The sequence below is a fragment of the Chiloscyllium plagiosum genome, chromosome 25, assembly GCF_004010195.1.
Source record: "Chiloscyllium plagiosum isolate BGI_BamShark_2017 chromosome 25, ASM401019v2, whole genome shotgun sequence".
NCBI classification, from domain to species: Eukaryota; Metazoa; Chordata; class Chondrichthyes; order Orectolobiformes; family Hemiscylliidae; genus Chiloscyllium; species Chiloscyllium plagiosum.
In genome coordinates, this window is record NC_057734.1 from 13,658,518 (window position 1) to 13,679,434 (window position 20,917).

The following is a 20,917-nucleotide window of genomic DNA, read 5'->3' on the forward strand; positions in this document are numbered from 1 at the left end:
ATCCACTCCACCCTCTCCTCCCTGACCTATCACCTTCATCTCCTCCCCCACTGACCTATTGTACTCTATGCTAGTCTATCCCCACCCCCACCCCCACCCTCCTCTAGCTTATCTCTCCATGCTTCAGGCTCTCTACCTTTATTCCTGATGAAGGGCTTTTGCCCGAAACGTCGATTTCGAAGCTTTTCGGATGCTGCCTGAATTGCTGTGCTCTTCCAGCACCACTGATCCAGAATCTGGTTTCCAGCATCTGCAGTCATTGTTTTTACTCTCTCCATGGATGCTGTCTGACCCACTGTGATTTCCAGCATTTGTTATTTTCAGTAAATTTATAGTCAATGAGTGATCATAGCATCATGGCCACAATTGTGTGAAGTGAATGACAGAAACAGAACAAGTGCTTAATAAAATGAGCAATCAGTGTTCACACCACACACATGAAGGTTTAGCAGGGACCCCAGCAAGGAGAATCATGGAATGTTTCTCTACAGACCTTTGAAATAGGGGATCTTATTTTGATGTAGGCAGTACAAGCTGTGATAAACAAATACAGTAGGGAATTGAGAGTGTGGTAGGATTAGATACTTTGTTCCCACACATCACCCAAGAAAGAAGTGCAGACAAAAACATGTTGATAAATCCTCCCAGTTCAAGGTAAGAAGAAAACAATGCCCTTGTTGACCTTACGAGATCTTGGACTGTCTTTGTCAATATAGCCTACAATTGAGGTTTTTAAAGTCACCTGTGATTACTTCACAGAGATGACCATCTTCAATGTGTAGTGACCAATGACATGTTCAAGATTCAAAGTTTGGGAGAAGATTTGTAGCTCGGGTGCTCGTTGTTGTGGTTCTGTCCGCCGAGCTGGGAATTTGTGTTGCAGACGTTTCGTCCCCTGTCTAGGTGACATCCTCAGTGCTTGGGAGCCTCCTGTGATGCACTTCGGTGATGTTTCCTCTGGCATTTATAGTGATTTGTATCTGCTGCTTCTGGTTGTCAGTTCCAGCTGTCCGCTGCAGTGGCTGGTATATTGGGTCCAGGTCGATGTGCTTATTGATTGAATCTGTGGATGAGTGCAATGCCTCTAGGAATTCCCTGGCTGTTCTCTGTTTGGCTTGTCCTATAATAGTCGTGTTGTCCCAGTTAAACTCATGTTGCTTGTCATCTGAGTGTGTGGCTGCTAAGGATAGCTGGTCATGTCGTTTCGTGGCTAGTTGGATGACCAGCTATCCTTAGTAGCCACACACTCAGATGACAAGCAACATGAGTTCGACTGGGACAACACGACTATTATAGGACAAGCCAAACAGAGAACAGCCAGGGAATTCCTAGAAGCATGGCACTCATCCACAGATTCAATCAATAAGCACATCGACCTGGACCCAATATACCGGCCACTGCAATGGACAGCTGGAACTGACAATCGGAAGCGGCAGATAAAAATCACTATAAATGCCAGAGGAAATATGACAGAAGCGCTTCACAGGAGGCTCCCAAGCACTAAGGGTGTCACCTAGACAGGGGACGAAACATCTGCAACACAAATTCCCAGCTCGGCGAACAGAACTACGATATGTTCAAGATTGCTTGTGACCAGGATTTGTAACCCACAATTTGGACAATGAGTAGCAGGGTACTATTACAAATGTCTTCAATCTGTGCTGTACAAGTGCTTGATTAATTAAATTACATAGAACAGAACTGCACAGTACAGGCCTTTGGCCATTGAAAGGCCTGAAATCCACATGCACAGACAGGAGGAAAATACAATTATTCTTCCCACTTTGTGTGTGGTCATATTCATTTTGCATTTCAGTTACACATTCATGATTTTGCACAAGGATGAAAGGCAAGGATGTGCTTGGCAGAGTCTGGCAAGAGAAGGAGAGACAGCCAGCCAGCCAGCCAGGTAATTAAGGGCACCCCATTCTACTTCTACCTTCATGTTCCTCACTTCCCAGCACTCCTTATTAAGCCCATCAGTACTGAGATTCCAGACATTCTCACACAATGCTTTCATTTACATCTTTATCTCCCAACATTGTTTCAAGCCCCATCCTAAATTGTGACAAGACCCTCCTGCTCTTTTCTACACCATGGATAATTAAAAACAGTATACCTTCCCGTCCCCCGGGAAGGTATACAATTCTATGTATTTTACAATTTGTGTTCAATGCATGGTGTGTTCTACCAAAATGTATTCCCCACACACCTCTAAATTAAATTCCATTTGTTACTTTACTCCCTTCTAATTTGTCCTTGAGTATATTATTGGAAGCCTACAGGTTTTTTTTCTGGCATTATTAATCACATGACCAACGTTTGCACATCTGCAAAACTTCTTAATCATCTTCCCTACATTTAGGAATATACGAACAGGAGAAGGCCATTCAGTTCTTTAAGCCTGTTCCACCATTTAATAAGATCATGACTGATCCGTGGCCTAATTCCATATACTTACCCACATCCCTTCGTACTTTTGCTTAACTTTAAGTCTGATAAAAAAATTATGAACAATTGAACTGCCATTTGTGGAAAAGAGTTCCAAACCTCTACCGTCCTTTGTGTGCAAGTCAAAAACGTTGATTTTATGCCACAAAAGGCACAGCATCTAATATTGTGAGAAGCAGTGGAAATAGACTGCCAGTTACAAAAAAAAGTTTGATAACATTAACTTTTGCTTTTTGTAACTGAACCAATGTTGGTTCAAAATTGCTACTTGCTCTTGGATCCCATGGTTTCTTACTTTCCAGGTGAGGCTCTTATGAAGCATTGAAGCTCTTCAACCATGTCCTGAAACAAACTCGGTATCTCCATGCTTCAGGCTCTCTGCCTTTATTCCTGATGAAGGGCTTTTGCCCGAAACGTTGATTTTGCCTGTCCTCGGATGCTGCCTGAATTGCTGTGCTCTTCCAGCACCACTGATCCAGAATCTTATGAAGCATTGTTAAAATCCATGTCAATTAGATCTCATTGACTTTCTTTGTTACTTTCTCAAAACATTAATTTTGATTAGTCAGACATGGCATTCCCTTAACGTCTATGCTGACTAATTAAATCCACACCTTTCTATAAATGACTTATATCCCTCTGAATTTTGTACAGTAGTTTTGCAACAACAAAGTTCCTAATGCTGCCAGGTTTACTGTGTTCTTCCAGCCTCCTGTCTGTCCACTTTGAATTCCAGCATCTACAGCTTTTTTGTCTTTTAAAAGTGTACAGCAGAATATTTCAGTAATGGTCTCAGAAAAGCTTTAGAATTGGGGAATTGCACAAACCGCTTTTTTCGAATGGGTGCAATAGCAATTCGGGATAACGAAAACTGTTGACAAGAACCCAACAGTACTGATGCAATTGGAAAGCAGTCAACAACATAATGGAGCGTGGAATAAGAATTCTGTGAAGTTACCCAGCCTCTGTGTCCTTGGATTGGGACTTCAATCAACATCTTTATGATAAAGCCCCACATTCTGACCCTGCTTCTCCATTCTTAACGGGTTTTTTAATAGGTACATATTTAATGTGAATTCGCTCTTTTATTTTATTCTGTTCAGCTCCGATTTCTTGAGAAAAATCTATATTCTGTTCCAAGGCCAAATTCTCTCCGAATGACAGGCCTTCCTTTCCCAAGATGGCGGAGGAGCGATTTGGAGAAGCGTCAGCGCCGATGTCGCTGTGTGGCGGAGCCAGCGGGTTTGTGGCGTTGCTGTCGCTGTGATGACGTTTGCAGACCTCCTTGTCGCAGCGTGATGATGTCAGTGGGACGTTGGCGTTATCGTCGCGAGCAGTAATGTTGGCTGAGTTGTTTTCCTGAACTTTCCTCAGGGGCAAAGGTGACAAATCCCAATTTAAGTACAAATGCGGAATTAAACAATGAGAGACTTCAGTGAAAAGCGAACGTGGAGTTGCGATTGTACACCATCGTGCTGCAACCTATCTGTTTGAAATTAGAGGAACAGAAGTTTCTTTAATTTAAAACCTTATCTAGTGACAAGTAACAATGACAACTAAATTCTCAACGTGAGATCTGACATTGGGAAAAAAAAACGTGAGAAAGGTTTCAGTTGATTTTGACAAATGCTGTTGCATTGATTTTTGTTTTAATAGCAAGACGAATGAAAATAAGTGAACCTAACAATAAGTTAAAGACTGTTTTAGATAAAAGCAAGTGGTGTGCATTATTGGCAGAAAAAGTGGTTGGGAGATTGGTAGCAATTCAGGGTGTGGCAAAGGGATGACCAATAAATTGATAAGGCGAAAGAGAATATAAATTTTGCACCCTAGTGCAAAACTGAAAGATGGGACTGGAAAAGCTTTTTTAGCTCATAGAAAGGAAAGCATTAGCAATGATTATGTGGATACATTTGCAGGTGGAGGCAGGAGAATTTATAATCGAGAATTCTCAAACTAAACAATACCAATGTCTTCACAAAGGAAGATCTTAGCAACAAAGGACTTGTGAAAATGAAGAACTGAAAGAAATAGATATTAGTAAAGAGATAGTACTCAAAGAAAAAACTGGAAGGTCCAAGTGAGCTATATCCTAGGATAATGAAGGAGGTGGCCATAGAGATAATTATGCTTTGGTGGTTTTCTTTTAAAATTATATTAGATTCTGGAATGGTTTCTGCAGATGGAAAAGTAGCAAATGTAATCTAACTATTTAAGAAGGGAGTAGGAGAGAAAATGGTGAACTACAGATCCATTAGTTTCAAGTCAATTATAAGAAAAGCATTAGCATGTGTTATAAAGGATCTTATAAATAGGTACTAAGCAAATAATGATATGATAGGGTATGGACAACATAGATTTATGAAATGGAAAGCATGTTTAATAGACCTGTTGGAATTTTTGAAGGTTTTAATTGTAGCAAAATGAAAGGTTTTGTGTATTTGTATTTTCAGAAGACTTTTGATAAAATCCAGAACAAAATTATAGAACACATGGAATTGAGGTGATATTCTTCATAGAATCCCTACAGTGTGGAAGTAGGCCAATCAGCCCATCAAGGCAACATCGACCATCCAAAGAACACCCCAGCCAGACCCACTCTACTTTATTCCTGTAATGCGGCATTTTCCATTTCTAATCAGCCTAGTCAGTACATCCCTGGACATTATGGACAATTTAGCATAGCCAATTCACCTAACCTGCTCGACTTTGGACTGAGAGAGGAAACCAGACCACCTGGAGGAAGCCCATGCAGAATGTGCAAACTTCTCCCAAGGGTAGAATTGAATCTGTGTCCTTGTCACTGACGCAGCAGTGGCTACCCTGTTCTCAATTTTAAATCCTCATCCATCAATTCTCAATCCATAGAACAAACAGACAGGAGAAATAAATGATTCATTTTCAGGCTATTTCTAGTGGGTACCACAAGAATCAGTGCCAGGATCAAAGCTGTTCACAATCAGTATATAAGATTTGGTTACGGGGACCAAATGTAATGTTTCCAACTTTGATGACACAAACTAATTGGGAATATGAATTGTGAGGAGGATTAGAGGAGACTCCAAGGGATTTGGACAGGCTCTGTGATTGGGCTAGAGCACAGCAACTGAAAGATGATATGAACAAGTGTGAACATATCTGCTTTGGAACGGAAAAAAGACAAAAGTGTTTTTAAATGGCAAGAAGTTCAGAATTCTCGTTGTCTAAAGAGAACTAGATTATACATGTGTCACTAAAAGCTAGCATGCAGGTGCAGCCAACAATTAGGAAAACAAATGGTACATTAGCCTTCTTCACAAAGGAATTGAGTACAACAGTCAAGTTGTTCTTTTGCAATCGCATGTTGCCATGTTGTGATCAGATCTTGAAAACTTGAAAATTACATGAAAATTTGGTCTCCTTATTATAAGGAGTAACGTAGTTGCCAAAGAGGGAGTGCAACAGAGGTTCAGCAGACTAATCTCTGGGATTGTGGAATGTCTATGAGAAAAGATTGAGAAAAACCAGACCTGTAATTGCTAGAGTTTCGAAGAAAGCAAGGTAATCTAATTGAAAATTACAAAATTCTTACAGGACAGGACAGGGTAGATGTGGATAGATTGATTCCCTTGATTAGTAATTCTAGAACTGAGACATAGACTGGCCATTTAGGACAGAGATGATGAGGAATTCCTTCTCTCAGTAGTTGGATCTTTGGAACTCTCGCAGTCATTTAACTGGTTCAAGACAGAATTTGATAGATTTCTGAATTTTAGGAACATCTAGGGAGATAATGTGGGAATATCGTATTAAGATAGGTGATCAGCCATCATCTAATTGAATAGTACAGAACGCCCCTGGTGCTCACCTTCCACCCTACAACAGAACGCACCTGGTCCTCACCTTGCACCCTACAATAGAACGCCCCTGGTGCTCACCTTCCACCCTACACAGAACGCCCCTGGTGCTCACCTTCCACCCTACAAACCTCCGCATAAACCAAATCATCCACCGACATTTCCACCACCTACAAAAAGACCCCACCACCAGGGATATATTTCCCTCCCCACCCCATCTGTGTTTCAGAGAGACCATTCCCTCCACAACTCTCTCGTCAGGTCCACACTCGCCACCAGCCCACACCCCACTCCTGGCACCTTTCCCTGCCACCGTAGGAAGTGCAGAACCTGTGCCCACACACCACTTCCCTCACCTCTATCCAAGGTCCCAAAGGATCCTTCCACATTCTACAGAAATTTACCTGTACTTCTACCAATGTCAACTACTGTATCCATTACACCCAATGTGGTCTCCTCTACATCGGGGAGACAGGACGCCTTCTTGTGGATCATTTCAGAGAACATCTCTGGGACACCCGCACCCACCAACCCCACCGCCCATGGCTGAACACTTCAATTCCCCCTCCCACGGTGTTAAGGACATGCAGGTCCTGGGCCTCCTCCACTGCCAAACCGTTACTACCCGATGCCTGGAGGATGAACGCCTTATATTCCACCTTGGGACCCTGCAACCACACGGCTCTCCCCACCCCCACCCTCCCCTAGCTTACCTCTCCACGCTTCAGGCTCTCTGCCTTTATTACTGATGAAAGGCTTTTGCCCGAAACGTCGATTTCGGTGCTCCTTGGATGCTGTCTGAACTGCTGTGCTCTTCCAGCACCACTGATCCAGAATCTGGTTTCCAGCATCTGCAGTTATTATTGTTTTTACGGGGCCCAATGGCCTACTGCTGCTCCTATGTTCCTAACTGTGAATAAGTGAGGTGGGGAATTTCTATATTTTGTTTGAACCACAAAGTTGTTGTGGTTCTGTTCGCCGAGCTGGAAATTTGTGTTGCAGATGTTTCACCCCTTGTCTAGGTGACATCCTCATTGCTTGGGAGCCTCCTGTGAAGTGCTTCTATGATGTTTCCTCCGGCATTTATAGTGTTTTGTATCTGCCGCTTCCGGTTGTCAGTTCCAGCTGTCCGCTGCAGTGGCCGGTATATTGGGTCCAGGTCGATGTGCTTATTGATTGAATCTGTGGATGAGTGCCATGCCTCTAGGAATTCCTTGGCTGTTCTCTGTTGGGCTTGTCCTATAATAGTCTTGTTGTACCAGTCGAACTCATGTTGCTTGTCATCTGAGTGTGTGGCTACTAAGGATAGCTGGTCATGTCGTTTCGTGGCTAGTTGGTGTTCATGGATGCAGATTGTTAGCAGTCTTCCTGTTTGTCCTATGTAGTATTTTGTGCAGTCCTTGCATGGGATTTTGTACACTACATTGGGGGCGGCAAGGTGGCGCAGTGGTTAGCACTGCTGCCTCACAGCGTCAGAGACCCGGGTTCAATTCCCGCCTCAGGTGACTCTCTGTGTGGAGTTTGCACATTCTCCCCGTGTCTGCGTGGGTTTCCTCCGGGTGCTCTGGTTTCCTCCCACAATCCAAAAAATGTGCAGGTTAGGTGAATTGGCCGTGCTAAATTGCCCGTAGTGTTAGGTGAAGGGGTAAATGTAGGAGAATGGATCTGGGTGGGTTACGCTTCGGCGGGTCGGTGTGGACTTGTTGGGCCTAAGGGCCTGTTTCCACACTGTAAGTAATCTAATCTAATGCTCATGCTGGGTATCGGGTCCTTCATCCTGGTGAGTTGTTGTCTGAGAGTGGCTGTTGGTTTGTGTGCTGTTATGAGTCCTAGTGGTCACAGTAGTCTGAACCATAAAGTTATATTTATTATGAAAACAGGAAAGAAAATCAGGTCAGAGGATGAGGGGTAACCTTACAGAGGTTTATAAAATCATGAAGGGCATGGGTAGGTCAAAGAGATGATATCCTTAGGGAGATCAACAGGCTTAACATTTCAGGTTAGGATCTAGAACTATGCTCTTATGATGCGGTTTATGTGTACAGGTTTGAGATTTTCTTCTAATTTGTAATACTAATATCAAGTTTGACTAATTCACTGACTCTTTTCATGGTGCGCTTCAAAGTGAATGCCTGAGGGTGATGCAGCATACAAGAAAGCTGCCACACACTGAATTCAGCCATTGGTTTCAGGTTACACTGTATGAAATGATGAAAATATACTGAAAAGCGCATTATAATGTTGTATTGTGACTTACCAAGTTATGATACCTCAAGATATAATTCCAGACATGAGCAAAAACTAGAATGATATTTTTGTAAAAAATATCGTTCATGTGATGACAGTGTCACTGACTAGGCCATCCCTAATGGCTGGGGATCTAGAGTCACATGTAGACCAGACCTGGTAAAGATGGCAGGTTCCTTCCCTAAAGGATATTAGTGAACCAGATAGGGTTTTCCTGACAGTCAACAGTGGATTTATGATCATTATTTAACTCTTAATTCCAGGTTTTTTAAAAATTCAAATTCCACCATCTGCTGTGGTTGGTTTCAATTCTGGGTACTCAGAACATTACCTAGGTCTCTGCACTAACAGTCCAGCAATAATACATGAGGCCATCACTTCCTTTTTTTATTATTTTTAAGAAAAACGTGATATGGTGTTTGTATTTTAGAAAAAGTAATTAAAAATAACTGGGTAGAATAGATGGGCACAGATGATTTCCTGTACGTTATCCTGATTGCATTGTAAAGAATTACTACCTGTGAAGATTGTGCAGCAGTGTTTCACTTGTACATGCTGATCACAGAAGAATCAGTGGATGGTACACAGTTTATTTGTGAATTTGTAGAAGGAAGTGGGATTATGAGAAGCTGAGAGCCAGGCACAGGACTGTCAACATTGAACAGCAGCACTTAGAATCAACAAGAATGGTTAGAGATGATGACCCACCCCTCTAAAAAATAGAGGGACCTCCTTTTACTTTTAGTTATAATGTGCATTTCCTACAGCTAAACAGTAACTACAAAAAATATTCCATTGACTTAGAAGAAGTTTACCTCAGAGTATAACAGGATCTTGATCAGACGGGCCAGTGGACCGAAGAGTGGCAGATGGAATTAATTTTGATAAAGGTGAGGTGCTATATTTTGGAAAGGCCAATCAGGGCAGGATTGAGACACTTAATTTTAAGGTCCTGTTGAGTGTTACTGAACAAAGAGACCTTGGAATGCAGGTTCATAGTTCTTTGAAAGTGCAGTTGAAGGTAGATAGGATAGTGAAGAAGGTGTTTGGTATGCTTTCCTTTATTGGTCAGAGCATTGAGTATAGGAGTTGGGAGGCCATGTTGTGGCTGTAGGACATTGGTTAGGCCACTTTTGGAATATTGTGCAATTCTGATCTCCCTCCTGTCAAAAGGATGTTGTGACACTTGAAAGGGCTTAGGAAACACGTATGAGGATATTGCCAGGGTTGGAGGGTTTGAGCTGCAGGGAGAGGCTGAATAGGCTAGGGCTATTTTCCCTGGAGCATCGGAGGTTGAGGGGTGACCTTATAGAGGTTTATAATATCATGAAGGGCATGATATGGGTCAGATGGGTAGGTCAAATAGATAAGGTCTTTTCTCTGGAGTAGGGGAGTCCAGAACTAGAGGGCATAATTTTAAGGTGAGAGGGGAAAGATTTGAAAGGGATCTCAGGGTTAACTTGTTCACACAGAGGGTGGTGCATGTATGGAAATGAGCTGCCAGAGGAAGTGGTTGAGGCTAGTACAATTACAACATTTAAAAGGCATCTGGATGGGTATATGAATAGGAAGGGTTTAGAGGGATATGGGCCAAATGCTGGCACATGGGACTAAATTAACTTAGAATATCTAGTCGGCATGGACGAATTGGATTGAAAGGTCTGTTTCCATGCTGTACGCCTCTATCACTTTAAAGTACCTGGAGACTTTGCTGGTTGTGAAAGATCATATGTAAAGGGCAGGCAAATTTAAAGGCTACATTTTAAAGCAAATATATTGCTGGCATGGGCATTACTCCATCTGAATAAGATAATACACATGCATCAAATCACATCCCTTTGGGTGGGGTACCATCATATAGTGTACTTTCACTCAAGGGATCAATTTGTGAGAGGCAGGTACTACTACAATTGCCATTCAGGTGATGATATGGTTTGTTATTATCAGTGGGTTATTGGTGCCTGATGCCAAGATGTTCTAGCCACGGTTGGCATGGTGGCACATGCTAGCCCACAGGTGCTAATGCCATTTCCCTGCCATAGGCTGATATCTGCTAGCTGTAATAATCGATTTTTAGAACAATCATGTCATATTTGAAACCAGCTTTGAAAGGGAGCTTTGGACATCACACTGATCATCTAGTTCAGGTTATTTCACCTTACAACCAATCCTAAATTAAGTGACCAATGAGATTATGGCTGATCTGAGAATCCTCACGTTCACTTTGCTGAATTTTCTCCATAACCCTTGATTCATTTACTGTTTAAAAATCTGTCTGTCTCAGCCTTGAATATACATAATTACCCAGTTTTGACAGCCATCTGTGACAAAGAGTTCCACAGAATTCACTGTCCACTGAGAAAATAATTCCTCCTTATCTCTGTCTTAAATGTGTAACCTGTTTCTTTTGAGATAATGCCTTCTGGTCATAGTCTGTCCCACCACAAGGGGAAATAACCTTTCCACATCTATCCTGTCAAGTCCCCTAAGAATCTTATATATTTCACTAAGGTCTCTTATTCTTTTAAGTTCCAATGAGTAAAGGCCCAACTTACTCAATCTTTCCTCATAAGACAGACCCACGAAAGAGCATTAAAATCCCTTCTGAGAGATTACATCTTGAACAGTTTACACAGCTGTTTCAACCTAGATTCTGTGGGAAAATGGGGATTGAATACCTAACCTGAATCAGGAGAGGAAGTATCACAAAGAGCCAGGACTGACGTGAGAGTGTCATTCAGCATGACTGTTGAAGGAAATAGACATTTTAATCCAGGTTTGCTCCAAAATGTCTTTCTTCAGTTAAACATATTTTGTGTCTATGGTTATAGTGTAACATCTGGGATAACTGTAACAAAGTTCACTAAAAAAATTGATAGTGAGTTTTGGGAAGATTTGTAGCTCAGGTTGAAGTTCTGGATATAGGTTTGCTTGCTGAGCTGGAAGGTTCATTTACATATTAAGAATATGGGTAGGCCATTAAATGTTTTGAAATGTTTGGCTGTTCTTGGATAATGCTGATCTGTATCTTAACTCCATCCACCTGTCTTGGTTCTGAAATCCTTTAATACATTTGCCTAAATAGAGTCATAGAGATATACAGCATGGAAACAGACCCTTCGGTCCAACCCATCCATGCCGACCAGTTATCCCAACTCAATCTAGTCCCACCTGCCAGCACCTGACCCGTATCCCTCCAAACCCTTCCTATTCATATGCCCATCCAAATGCCTCTTAAATGTTGCGGTTATACCAGCCTCCACCATTTCTTCTGGCAGCTCATTCCATACACATACTACCTTCTGTGTGAAAGAGTTGCCCCATAGGTCTCTTTATATCTTTCCCCTCTCACCCTAAACCTATGCCCTCTAGTTCTGGACTCCCTGACCCCAGGGAAAAGACTTTGTCTATTTACCCTATCCATGCCCCTCATAATTTTGTAAACCTCTATAAGGTCACCCCTCAGCCTCAGAGGCTCCAGGGAAAACAGCCCCAACTTGTATAGCCTCTCCCTTTAGCTCAAATCCTCCAACCCTGGCAACATCCTTGTAAATCTTTTCTGAACTCTTTTAAGTTTCACAACATCTCTCCAATAGGAAGGAGACCAGAATTGCACGTATATTCCAATAGTGGTCTAACCAATGTCCTGTACAGCCGCAACATGACCTCCCAACTCCTGTACTCAGTACTGTGACCAATAAGGGAAAGCATACCAAATGCCTTCTTCACTATCCTATCTACCTGCGACTCCACTTTCAAGGAGCTATGAGTGGCACTCCACTGGTCACAGGCCTCCAGTCTGAAAAACAACCCTCCACCACAACCCTCTGTCTTCTACCTTTGAGCCAGTTCTGTATCCAAATGGCTAATTCTCCCTGTATTCCATGAGATCTAACCTTGCTAATCAGCCTCCCATGGGGAACCCAATCTCAGTTTCAGATTTTCCAATTGATTTCATATCAACAGTTTGAGAGAAGAGCGGTCCAGATTTCCATTACCCTGTGTGTGAAGAAGTGCTTCCTGATGACATGAAACAAATTACTGCGGATGCTGGAATCTGAAAACAAAAAGAGAAAATGCTGGAAAATCTCAACATGGCCTGGCAGCATCTGTAAGGAGAGAAAAGAGCTGCCAGACCTGCTAAGATTTTCCAGCATTTTCTCTTTTTACTTCCTGACATCATGTCCATGTATTATTGTAGTGCCATGGCTAAAAGCTTCATGGGGGAATTAGATTTTTGGGGAGCAATGCTGGTTTGGGATTCACTTTGCTAACATTAGTCAGTGTTATCCTGGTATAGGTGATAATGTAATTCATACTTCATAGTTCATGAATTGCCACTGTTAACTGATGTCAGAGTATGATTGGGATTATAGCTTCTGATATTTGCTGCTTCATGTGCAGTGCAGAAAATGAGAACACATAAGGACTCCACCTTTAGTGTTTTGTCCTTGTCAGTTTCGTGTTGGTTCTTTTTCTCCTTAATTCTCTACTCTCTTGCCCTGATATTCCTAAGTATGACCTAATCCAGTCTTTGAGGTTTGGCAACTTCAGCATTCTTAGACTGTTTCTTCAGGAATAATTGCGGTGAATTGTTTTGCAGTACCATTTTTACAATCTCTGTTCCTTTCCACAGCGGTTCGGCCAGCATGTGTGTCTCTAGAATTAGCCATGCTTCGCAATATTTCTTGGCGAAAGCATGGAGTGTTGTGTCCCTGTGCAGATGTGCCCATGTACCAGTGTGGGTCTCATCTCGATGGAAACACACCAACTCTCAGCAGTATACGGCTGTGATTTTTGATATGGATGGAGTTCTGATTCCTTCTCTAGCCACATTGGCAGCAGGTGAGCAATGTGAAAAAATTCTTTGTCTTCTCTTCAATAAATCATTCAGAAGGGAACTTCTACACGTTTCTGTTTTAAATGGTGCAGCAAATTTTATCTAAAAGATTACAGATGCCTCATGGCTTCGTGAGAGCACAAGGGTCACACTATTACTCAATAAATGCCTAGTTAACTGATCTGATCTGGGATGACAGGGCAGTATAATTTGCCTCAGTGCTGTTCAGCTAAGGAAATGAAAAGTTGCTTATCCTGAATATTATCCAATAATCTCTGTTGGAAGTGGACATGTGTAGAAGTTTGGAAAGATACAACTCTGGGCACTGAGAAACAAAGACATTTTTCAGGGAACACTCAGGCGACTCATCTCTACCAGTTAGTGTTAGAGTTATGAAGAAAATCTGGAAAACCTGAGTTTCTCTAGTTGAACAGAGTGACTGATTACGTGATTTTATAGAATTCAAGTTTCTTAGGTAAAGAAATGAAAAGGTTAGTCTAGAATAGAGTTTTAAATAACTTGTGTAGCGAGAGGGTTAAAAGTCAATTTTGGCATGATCTTTAAGAACTAAATCAATGCTGTGATTAAAGACATTTGGAATATTTTTCAGAAAAGAATTGACAGCCATGGACTGATTTAAGAAAAAAATTACAAGGTGAAATGTAATCTTTAGTCCCCTTTTAAATGAATTAGGGTAGATCAAATAATTTTTTTTCCTATTATAATCTTTTGTGCATTAGATATGAATAGCCTATGAATAATTGCAAGCTTTAAAAAAATACATAATAATAGGAATAAAGCAAGACAGAATTGAACCCAAACTTGCATTTATATATACATTTATATATATCCTTGAATCATCTCACAGATGGAGGGAGGACAAAGGCTTGCATCTGCAAATCTGTATTCCTAATCTCATCTGTTCAGAGTTTTTTGAAGAAATGAGCTGATACCACAAATTGCTTTGAAGGGACCAAAACAGTCGGAAAGACTTAATTATTCTTTGGCTGCTTTTACATCTTTCCAACTAAAGGCTTTTAGTTTTAGTAAGGAAGAACCAAAAACAGGTTCTTTGCTGTGTTCATTGTGCAAGATTTGGAGAGTGGAATGCCTGCAAGTAAAGTATTTGTTTGTATATGGAAAATATTGAAATATGGTAAATTCTGCAATTTGCTAAATTCTTTAGTTATTTAGTTGAAGCAGCTATAAAACTTTTTATACAGGATTTATAGCACCACCTCCGCTATTCTACATTCTATAACCTTGGCTTTTTGTATTCAATAGAGTGGGAACTTAAAAATAGTCTTCAGCCTGGATGGATATGGAAAACCATTTTAAGTGGAGAAAATCATGTTGCCTGGGACCGCTGCATGCTTGGAGAACTGACATTCGAGGAGTTTGTAGCAGTGGTTAGTAAAGAGGTGAGGGCTTCAGTATTATACATTGAATATGATGTCTCAAGTTGAACTAACAATTCTCTTACTAACCCCCTCAATTAATTTCCTTCAAAAGCCCTTCATCAGGAATGTAGAGAGAGGAGGAGAACTTCTTCAAGGTAGACATCCTTGGAAGAGTCTTCACAATGAGATTAAAATCAACTAAGTGAAAGTGAGGACTGCAGATGCTGGAGATTAGAGTTGAGAGTGTGGTGCTGGAAAAGCACAGCAAGTCAGACAGCATCCAAGGAGCAAAAGCCCTTCATGAGGAATGTTCTGTTCAATCTGTGATCTGGCTCTGAGGGAGTTGGATCAGTGTTAAGAATTTTCCATCTGTAAATAAAGGGTGACTTGGTGACAGGATAGTGGCTTCTGTGCAGTTATTTTACTGGCAATGAGAGTAAAGCGCGCTCCTGAAGAAATTCACTTGCAACAGTCATCGTTGAGTTGGGGGATAAACATTTCTGGCATCATGGCGTTATTTGGGAAGCTTAACTCATTCAATCTTGCTGTTGAAGACTGGGCTCAATAAGTGGAAAGAAAGCATAATTTTTTCTGGGCAATTGATATTGGGGCTGACGAAAAGCAACAAGTTATTGTCCTGACAGCTTGTAGACCAGCAGCTTCTTTAATTATTAGGAGCCTAACTTTCCCAGACGTACCAGATACTAAAACCTTTCAAGACCTGGCAGATTTAGTTCAGGAATATTACAACCCCAAGCCTCCTCTAATTCTGAGATGCTGTTGGTTTTACTTGGCAATTTGAGAGCATGGGGAATCCAAATCAGGATTTTTGACTAGGTAAAGATGACTGACAGAGATGTATGACTTTTGTTTAACCGTTAATGAAATGCTGAGAGACTGTTTGGTATGTGGGATTAATAATGTAACCATTGCAAAAGAGCCTACTACATGAAGCCCAACTGGGCTTCAAACAGTTGCCAAAACTGGCTTTGTCATTGGAAAAGGCAGCAGGTGGAGCAAATGAGTTGCAGAATATTCTGATGGAAGTGGACACATTCGCCAGTCCGACTGAGCTTGGGCAACATCACTTGAGTGAAGGTAATTGCATAGCCTCATTCAGGACATATCCTGAACTGAGGGATTCTAAGTCAGTCCCACTGCAAAATCCTGAAACAAAGCCAAGCCTCGGCCAAATGGTTAAAATTTCTTTCAGGATCTGGGCTGGCAAGTTATTGTACTTGCTGACAATTTGTGGACTCGAGACAGCAAAAGAGTCCCACTAAACCTAAATTGAGTAAAATAACTCATATGCCGGTATCTAAGAGAGTGCACACTTAGAAAGTCCACCTACATCTGGTTTGGAACAGTTAAATTGTTTAGCAACATCCAGATCAGAACCAATCACAATAAATGTCCGGTTAAATGACCACCTGGTTCTAATGGAGGTCAATACTAGTGCAACCATTTCAGTGATCATGGAACCAGTCTTTAACAAAATTTGCACTGTACTCCAACCTTTAAGTTTGTGCAAGACCTTGGCTAGACTGAGACCCTATACCGGGGATCTTCACGGATTAAGGGTACAACTTTAGTTCCAGTCTTGTATGAGAAGCCGCTGGTTCATTTACCAGTGATTGTAGTAAAAGGCTCGGGCACAAGATGAATGGGGCAAAATTGGTTGAGAAAGATTCACCTTGATTTAATATCTTTTGATTAGAAAGTGACTGCCTGAGTGAAGTCCTAATTAAATAATCAGATGTTTTTCAGGAAGATCTAGGGATTATCAAAGGTTACTTTGCATGATGATCAGGAAGCAATTCCACAGTGCTGCAAGGCCTGCCCAGTGCCATTTACCTTATGGGCAAAAGCAGAGGCAGAAAGCAGAAGGCTGGAAAGCGAAGGAATCATCAAACCTATCCAGTTTTCTAAGGTGGGCTTATGCTTTAGAAGGGAAAAATGTGTGTTCCAAACTCCCCCCAAGTGACCTACATGGTCTACAGAGTTGACAATACTGGGTTACATCCATTGGGAAGATAAAGTGAGAGCGATCAAATGTACCCTGGCACCCACATATGTACCAGAGCTTAGGTCTTTCCTTGGATTGGTCAATTTATTGCTGGAAATTCATAACATAATCTGGCCTGCATCCTGCATCTTTGCATCAACTTTTTACAAAGGGTCAGCCTTTGAAATGGTTGCATAGACAAGCTATAGCTTTCAAGCAAGTGAAGAAACAGTTATCATCCTCAAAGATGTTGGCACACTATGATCCCAAGCAAGATCTGGTATTGTAACCCCATACGGCATCAAGGTTGTATTGGCTTATAGGTGGCCCAATGGAGAGGAACACCCTATAGTGTTTGCATCCAGGCTAATGCAGAGCGTAAATATGCCCAGAGAGAGGAGAAAGGTTTGGTGGTCATGTTTGTTGTCAGGAAGTTCCACCAATAACTTTACAGATGTAATGATAATACCCCTGCTAGGTCTGTCAAGAGGACATAGCTTCAGGCTGAATTCAGCATTGAGCTCTAATACTAAGGGCATACAATCAGTGTCCAGGAGCCAAGTAGCGAATGCAATGCATTGAGTTGCCTTCTGCAGGCAGGTACAACACTGGTGGTACTCCCAATGGAAGACCGTAATAGTTTTACATTTTCTGGACATGCTTCTAGTCACAGCTGACAATATCAGACTTTGAATACAGACAGATCAGGACCTGGCAAAACTGAAGCAGCTGGTGGTGATGAATGAAACCAAAGGGGCATCACAGCCAAAATTGAAACCTTTCTTGACCCAGAGAGAGTAGATCACAGTAGAGGTCAGCATATTATTATGGGGAGCAAAAGTGATTGTCCTAAGCAAAGGTTGCTGCTGGATACTGATTGAACTCCACCACGTCATTCAAAGGTTTCCAAAATGAAGACATTGGTGAGAGGTTATGTCTGATGACCAGGATTGGTGGGACAGTGCCCCGAGTGCCAAGGATCAAAATACCACTAGTAGCTTCCCCACAGTCATAGGAATGACCAGGTAAACCCTGGATTCAGTTACACCTCAGTTATGCCGATCCTTTCATGGACACCCACTCAAAGTGGCTAGACGTTCAGAGTTATTCATCAAACACAGGGACAACAATAGAAAAACTGCGCCCATCTTTTGGAATACACTGAAGTGTTGGTCACAGATAACAGGCCATCATTTACCAGCAGGGAATTTGAATATTTCCTGAGGTCAAATGTCATTCAACATATGAGAACAGCTTCATACCATACATCATCCAATGACCAGGCAGAAAGAGCAATCCAAACTTTGAAAGCAGGCTTAAAGAAACAGCCTACAGCTTCAATAGATATCAAACTGTCCTGTTCTGATTTGATTGTAAGACCACTGTTCATGCAACTGCACGGATAGCAGGGTGGAGGGGGAGGGCGGGGGGGCGGGGGGAAGAGTGAAAAGACCTTAAGAACACCAATGCCAGTCATGACTCCGCTAAGTGAGAGAGACAGTTTACTTCAGGGGACGACATTTGGTGTAGGAACCATGAAAATGGCCCTACATGGGGAAGAGGCATGATCAAGGTGAGGTCGGATCCAGTGACATTTTAAAGTTCGGATAGGTGCGATGGTCCTGAACAAGCATGTGGACCGTGTCAAAGCTGCAAATTCACAAATGGATGGGAGCAAGATGTGCCTAGGTCCTCAAAACAGTTGGAAAGGCTGTAGGAATTCATGGATTCTCCCTCCGTTCAGCATTGAAGAGACCTCGGAATATGAGATGGACATGGCGGATGTCGCTGCCTTGGTATCTTTGCTGCCTGAATATTTCTAGGGCCAGGTTATTTTCTCCGTGTGAATCAATTGTCTGAACCCTTTTAGCCAATAACTATTGGTCAACTGTTCCTGACATCACATGACCATTGACCCCTTGCTCACTTCCATTTGAAGGTTAGTATCATTCCTTCTCAGAACAAAGCCTTATTTTTGAAAACAACAAACTGAAAACAGAGTACATTTGGCACCAGATGAACTGTTGATGGTAGTTCAAAATGTATTGCAACCTCTGTCTTTCTTGTAATTCTGCCCTTTCATTTTCCCATGTTAGAATTTTGGCAAGTTAATTACTGCTGTAACGCTGTTAAATGAAAGCTCATGCTACACGATAAATACCAAAAAAATTAAAGTTTTAAGGGAGCCCAATATCCAGCAATAATAAGGGAGTTAGAACATTGCTCTGCATATGGATGTTTAGAGATAATTAGAAAGGAAGAACAATTAATAAATACCCTTTATGTAACATTTTATCCATTTCTGATCATTTTAATTCCAAAGAACATTGGTCTACTCTAAAGAGGGTACAAGGGAAGCAGTAAACCTTCATTGGCACGAAGTAGGAGCAGCATTAACATCCATATAATTGGCCTCACTGTGCCTGGGCTTAGAACAAGGAAAAATTATTAGTCAGAGTTTCCAGTACTGGTGATTTTGTAGCTAGAGATGTTAGGTAACAATAGGATTCTGCAAGGAATTCATTTCTGTATGTTTAAATAATCACATGATGAAGGTTCATATTTAATGATCAACGATTTGTCAAAAGCTACTCAGTGACAGCGTTTTCAGGAGAGACAGGCAAAAGATTGGGCGAGAAGAAATGCATCTTGCATTTAGTGTATGTTTTGCTTGCTTATCTGAAGTGTGTGTGTGTATGAAAACAAAGACATCTAGTTCAGAAAATATCTTCCTATATCCAGTGCAGAAATAGAACATTTGAAAAACGACTTGGACTATTCCAAAAACCTTTGCTTGTGGAATTGTGGGACCTTCTGATTGCTTGATATTATGATTTATTGTCCTGGTAAATTGTTCTTTGCTTCCATTGTTTATTCCTGGCCACCCTATTTCCCCTTACATCTTTCTTATTTTTCACTCACTGCCCTTTTGCTGTCTTTTCTTCTGCTTGGTGAGCATGAATGTAGGTTTCACTGCAAATGTTAGTGACTAGGGGAGTTACCTATATGTTGTATTGCTTCCATTCATATTCAGTGGTGCAGACCATGTTTTAAAGTCATAGAGTTGTACAGCAACGAAACATGTCCTTCGGTCCAACTTGTCCACGCCGACCTGATATCCTAAATTAATCTAGTCTCATTGGCCCATATCACTTTAAACCCTTCCTATTCATATACCCATTCAGATGCCTTTTAAATGTTGTAATTGTACCAGCTTCCACCACTTCCTCCAGCAGCTCATTCAATATATGTGCCACCCTCAGCCTGAAAAATTTGCCCCTTAGTCCATTTTAAATCTTTCTCCTCTCACCTTAAACCTGTGCCCTCTAGTTTTGGGCTCTCACACCCCGGGAAAAAGACCTCAGCTATTCACCCTATGCATACCCCTCATGATTTTGTAAACTTCTATAAGGTCACCCTTCAGCATCCGATGCTCCAGAGAAAATAGTTCCAGCCTATTCAGCCTCTCCCTATAGGACAGGCCCTCCAACCCTGAGGCAACATACTTAGAAATCTTTTCTGAACCCTTTCAAGTTTCAGAACATCTGTTGCTGAACAAAGAGACCTTAGAGTGCAGGTTCATAGCTCCTTGAAAGTGGAGTTGCAAGTAGATAGGATAGTGAAGAAGGCATTTTGTATGTTTTCCTTTACTGGTCAGAGTATTGAGTACAGGAGTTGGGAGATCATGTTGCAGCTGTACAGGTCATTGGTTAGGCCACTTTTGGTATATTGCGAGCAAATCTGGTCTCCTTCCTATCAGAAAGATGTTGTGAAACTTGAAAGGGTTCAGAAAAGATTTATAAGGATGTTGCCAGGGTTGGAGGATTTGAGCTATAGGGAGAGGCTGAACAGGCTGGGACTGTTTTCCCTGGAGCGTCGGAGGCTGAGGGGTGACCTTATAGAGGGGAACCTTGATTATCCTAACGTGATGGGCAGGCACTATTTCATTCGGATAACCGATTATTCGGTCAATCGATTACATTTTTTTCCTCTGGGGCACAGAGTTTTTAAAATCTGCTCTTCGTTCAGGAGACTGCAGTAGCACACCGTGTGAGAGGCACTGCCCAACACCTCCACCCTCCCCAACCCCGTGCAACACCTCCCCCCGCCCCCAACCCCGTGCACCCCCGCCCTCCCT

The 20,917-nt window shown here is 41.8% G+C and overlaps 1 protein-coding gene across 2 annotated transcripts in view; it reads left to right on the forward strand.

The window, feature by feature from the left end:
- The first annotated feature begins 3,737 nt into the window (after positions 1-3,737).
- The window catches only part of LOC122562583 (acyl-CoA dehydrogenase family member 10-like), a 59,285-nt gene continuing 42,105 nt past the window's right edge, over positions 3,738-20,917 (forward strand). Inside the window, exons 1-3 of one of the 2 annotated variants that reach the window (XM_043715543.1) lie at positions 3,738-3,833; positions 13,171-13,379; positions 14,659-14,795. In XM_043715543.1, the coding sequence (XP_043571478.1) occupies positions 13,184-13,379; positions 14,659-14,795 (333 nt within the window). In that variant the 5' untranslated portion in view covers positions 3,738-3,833; positions 13,171-13,183. The other variant, XM_043715545.1, reaches the window with a different exon arrangement.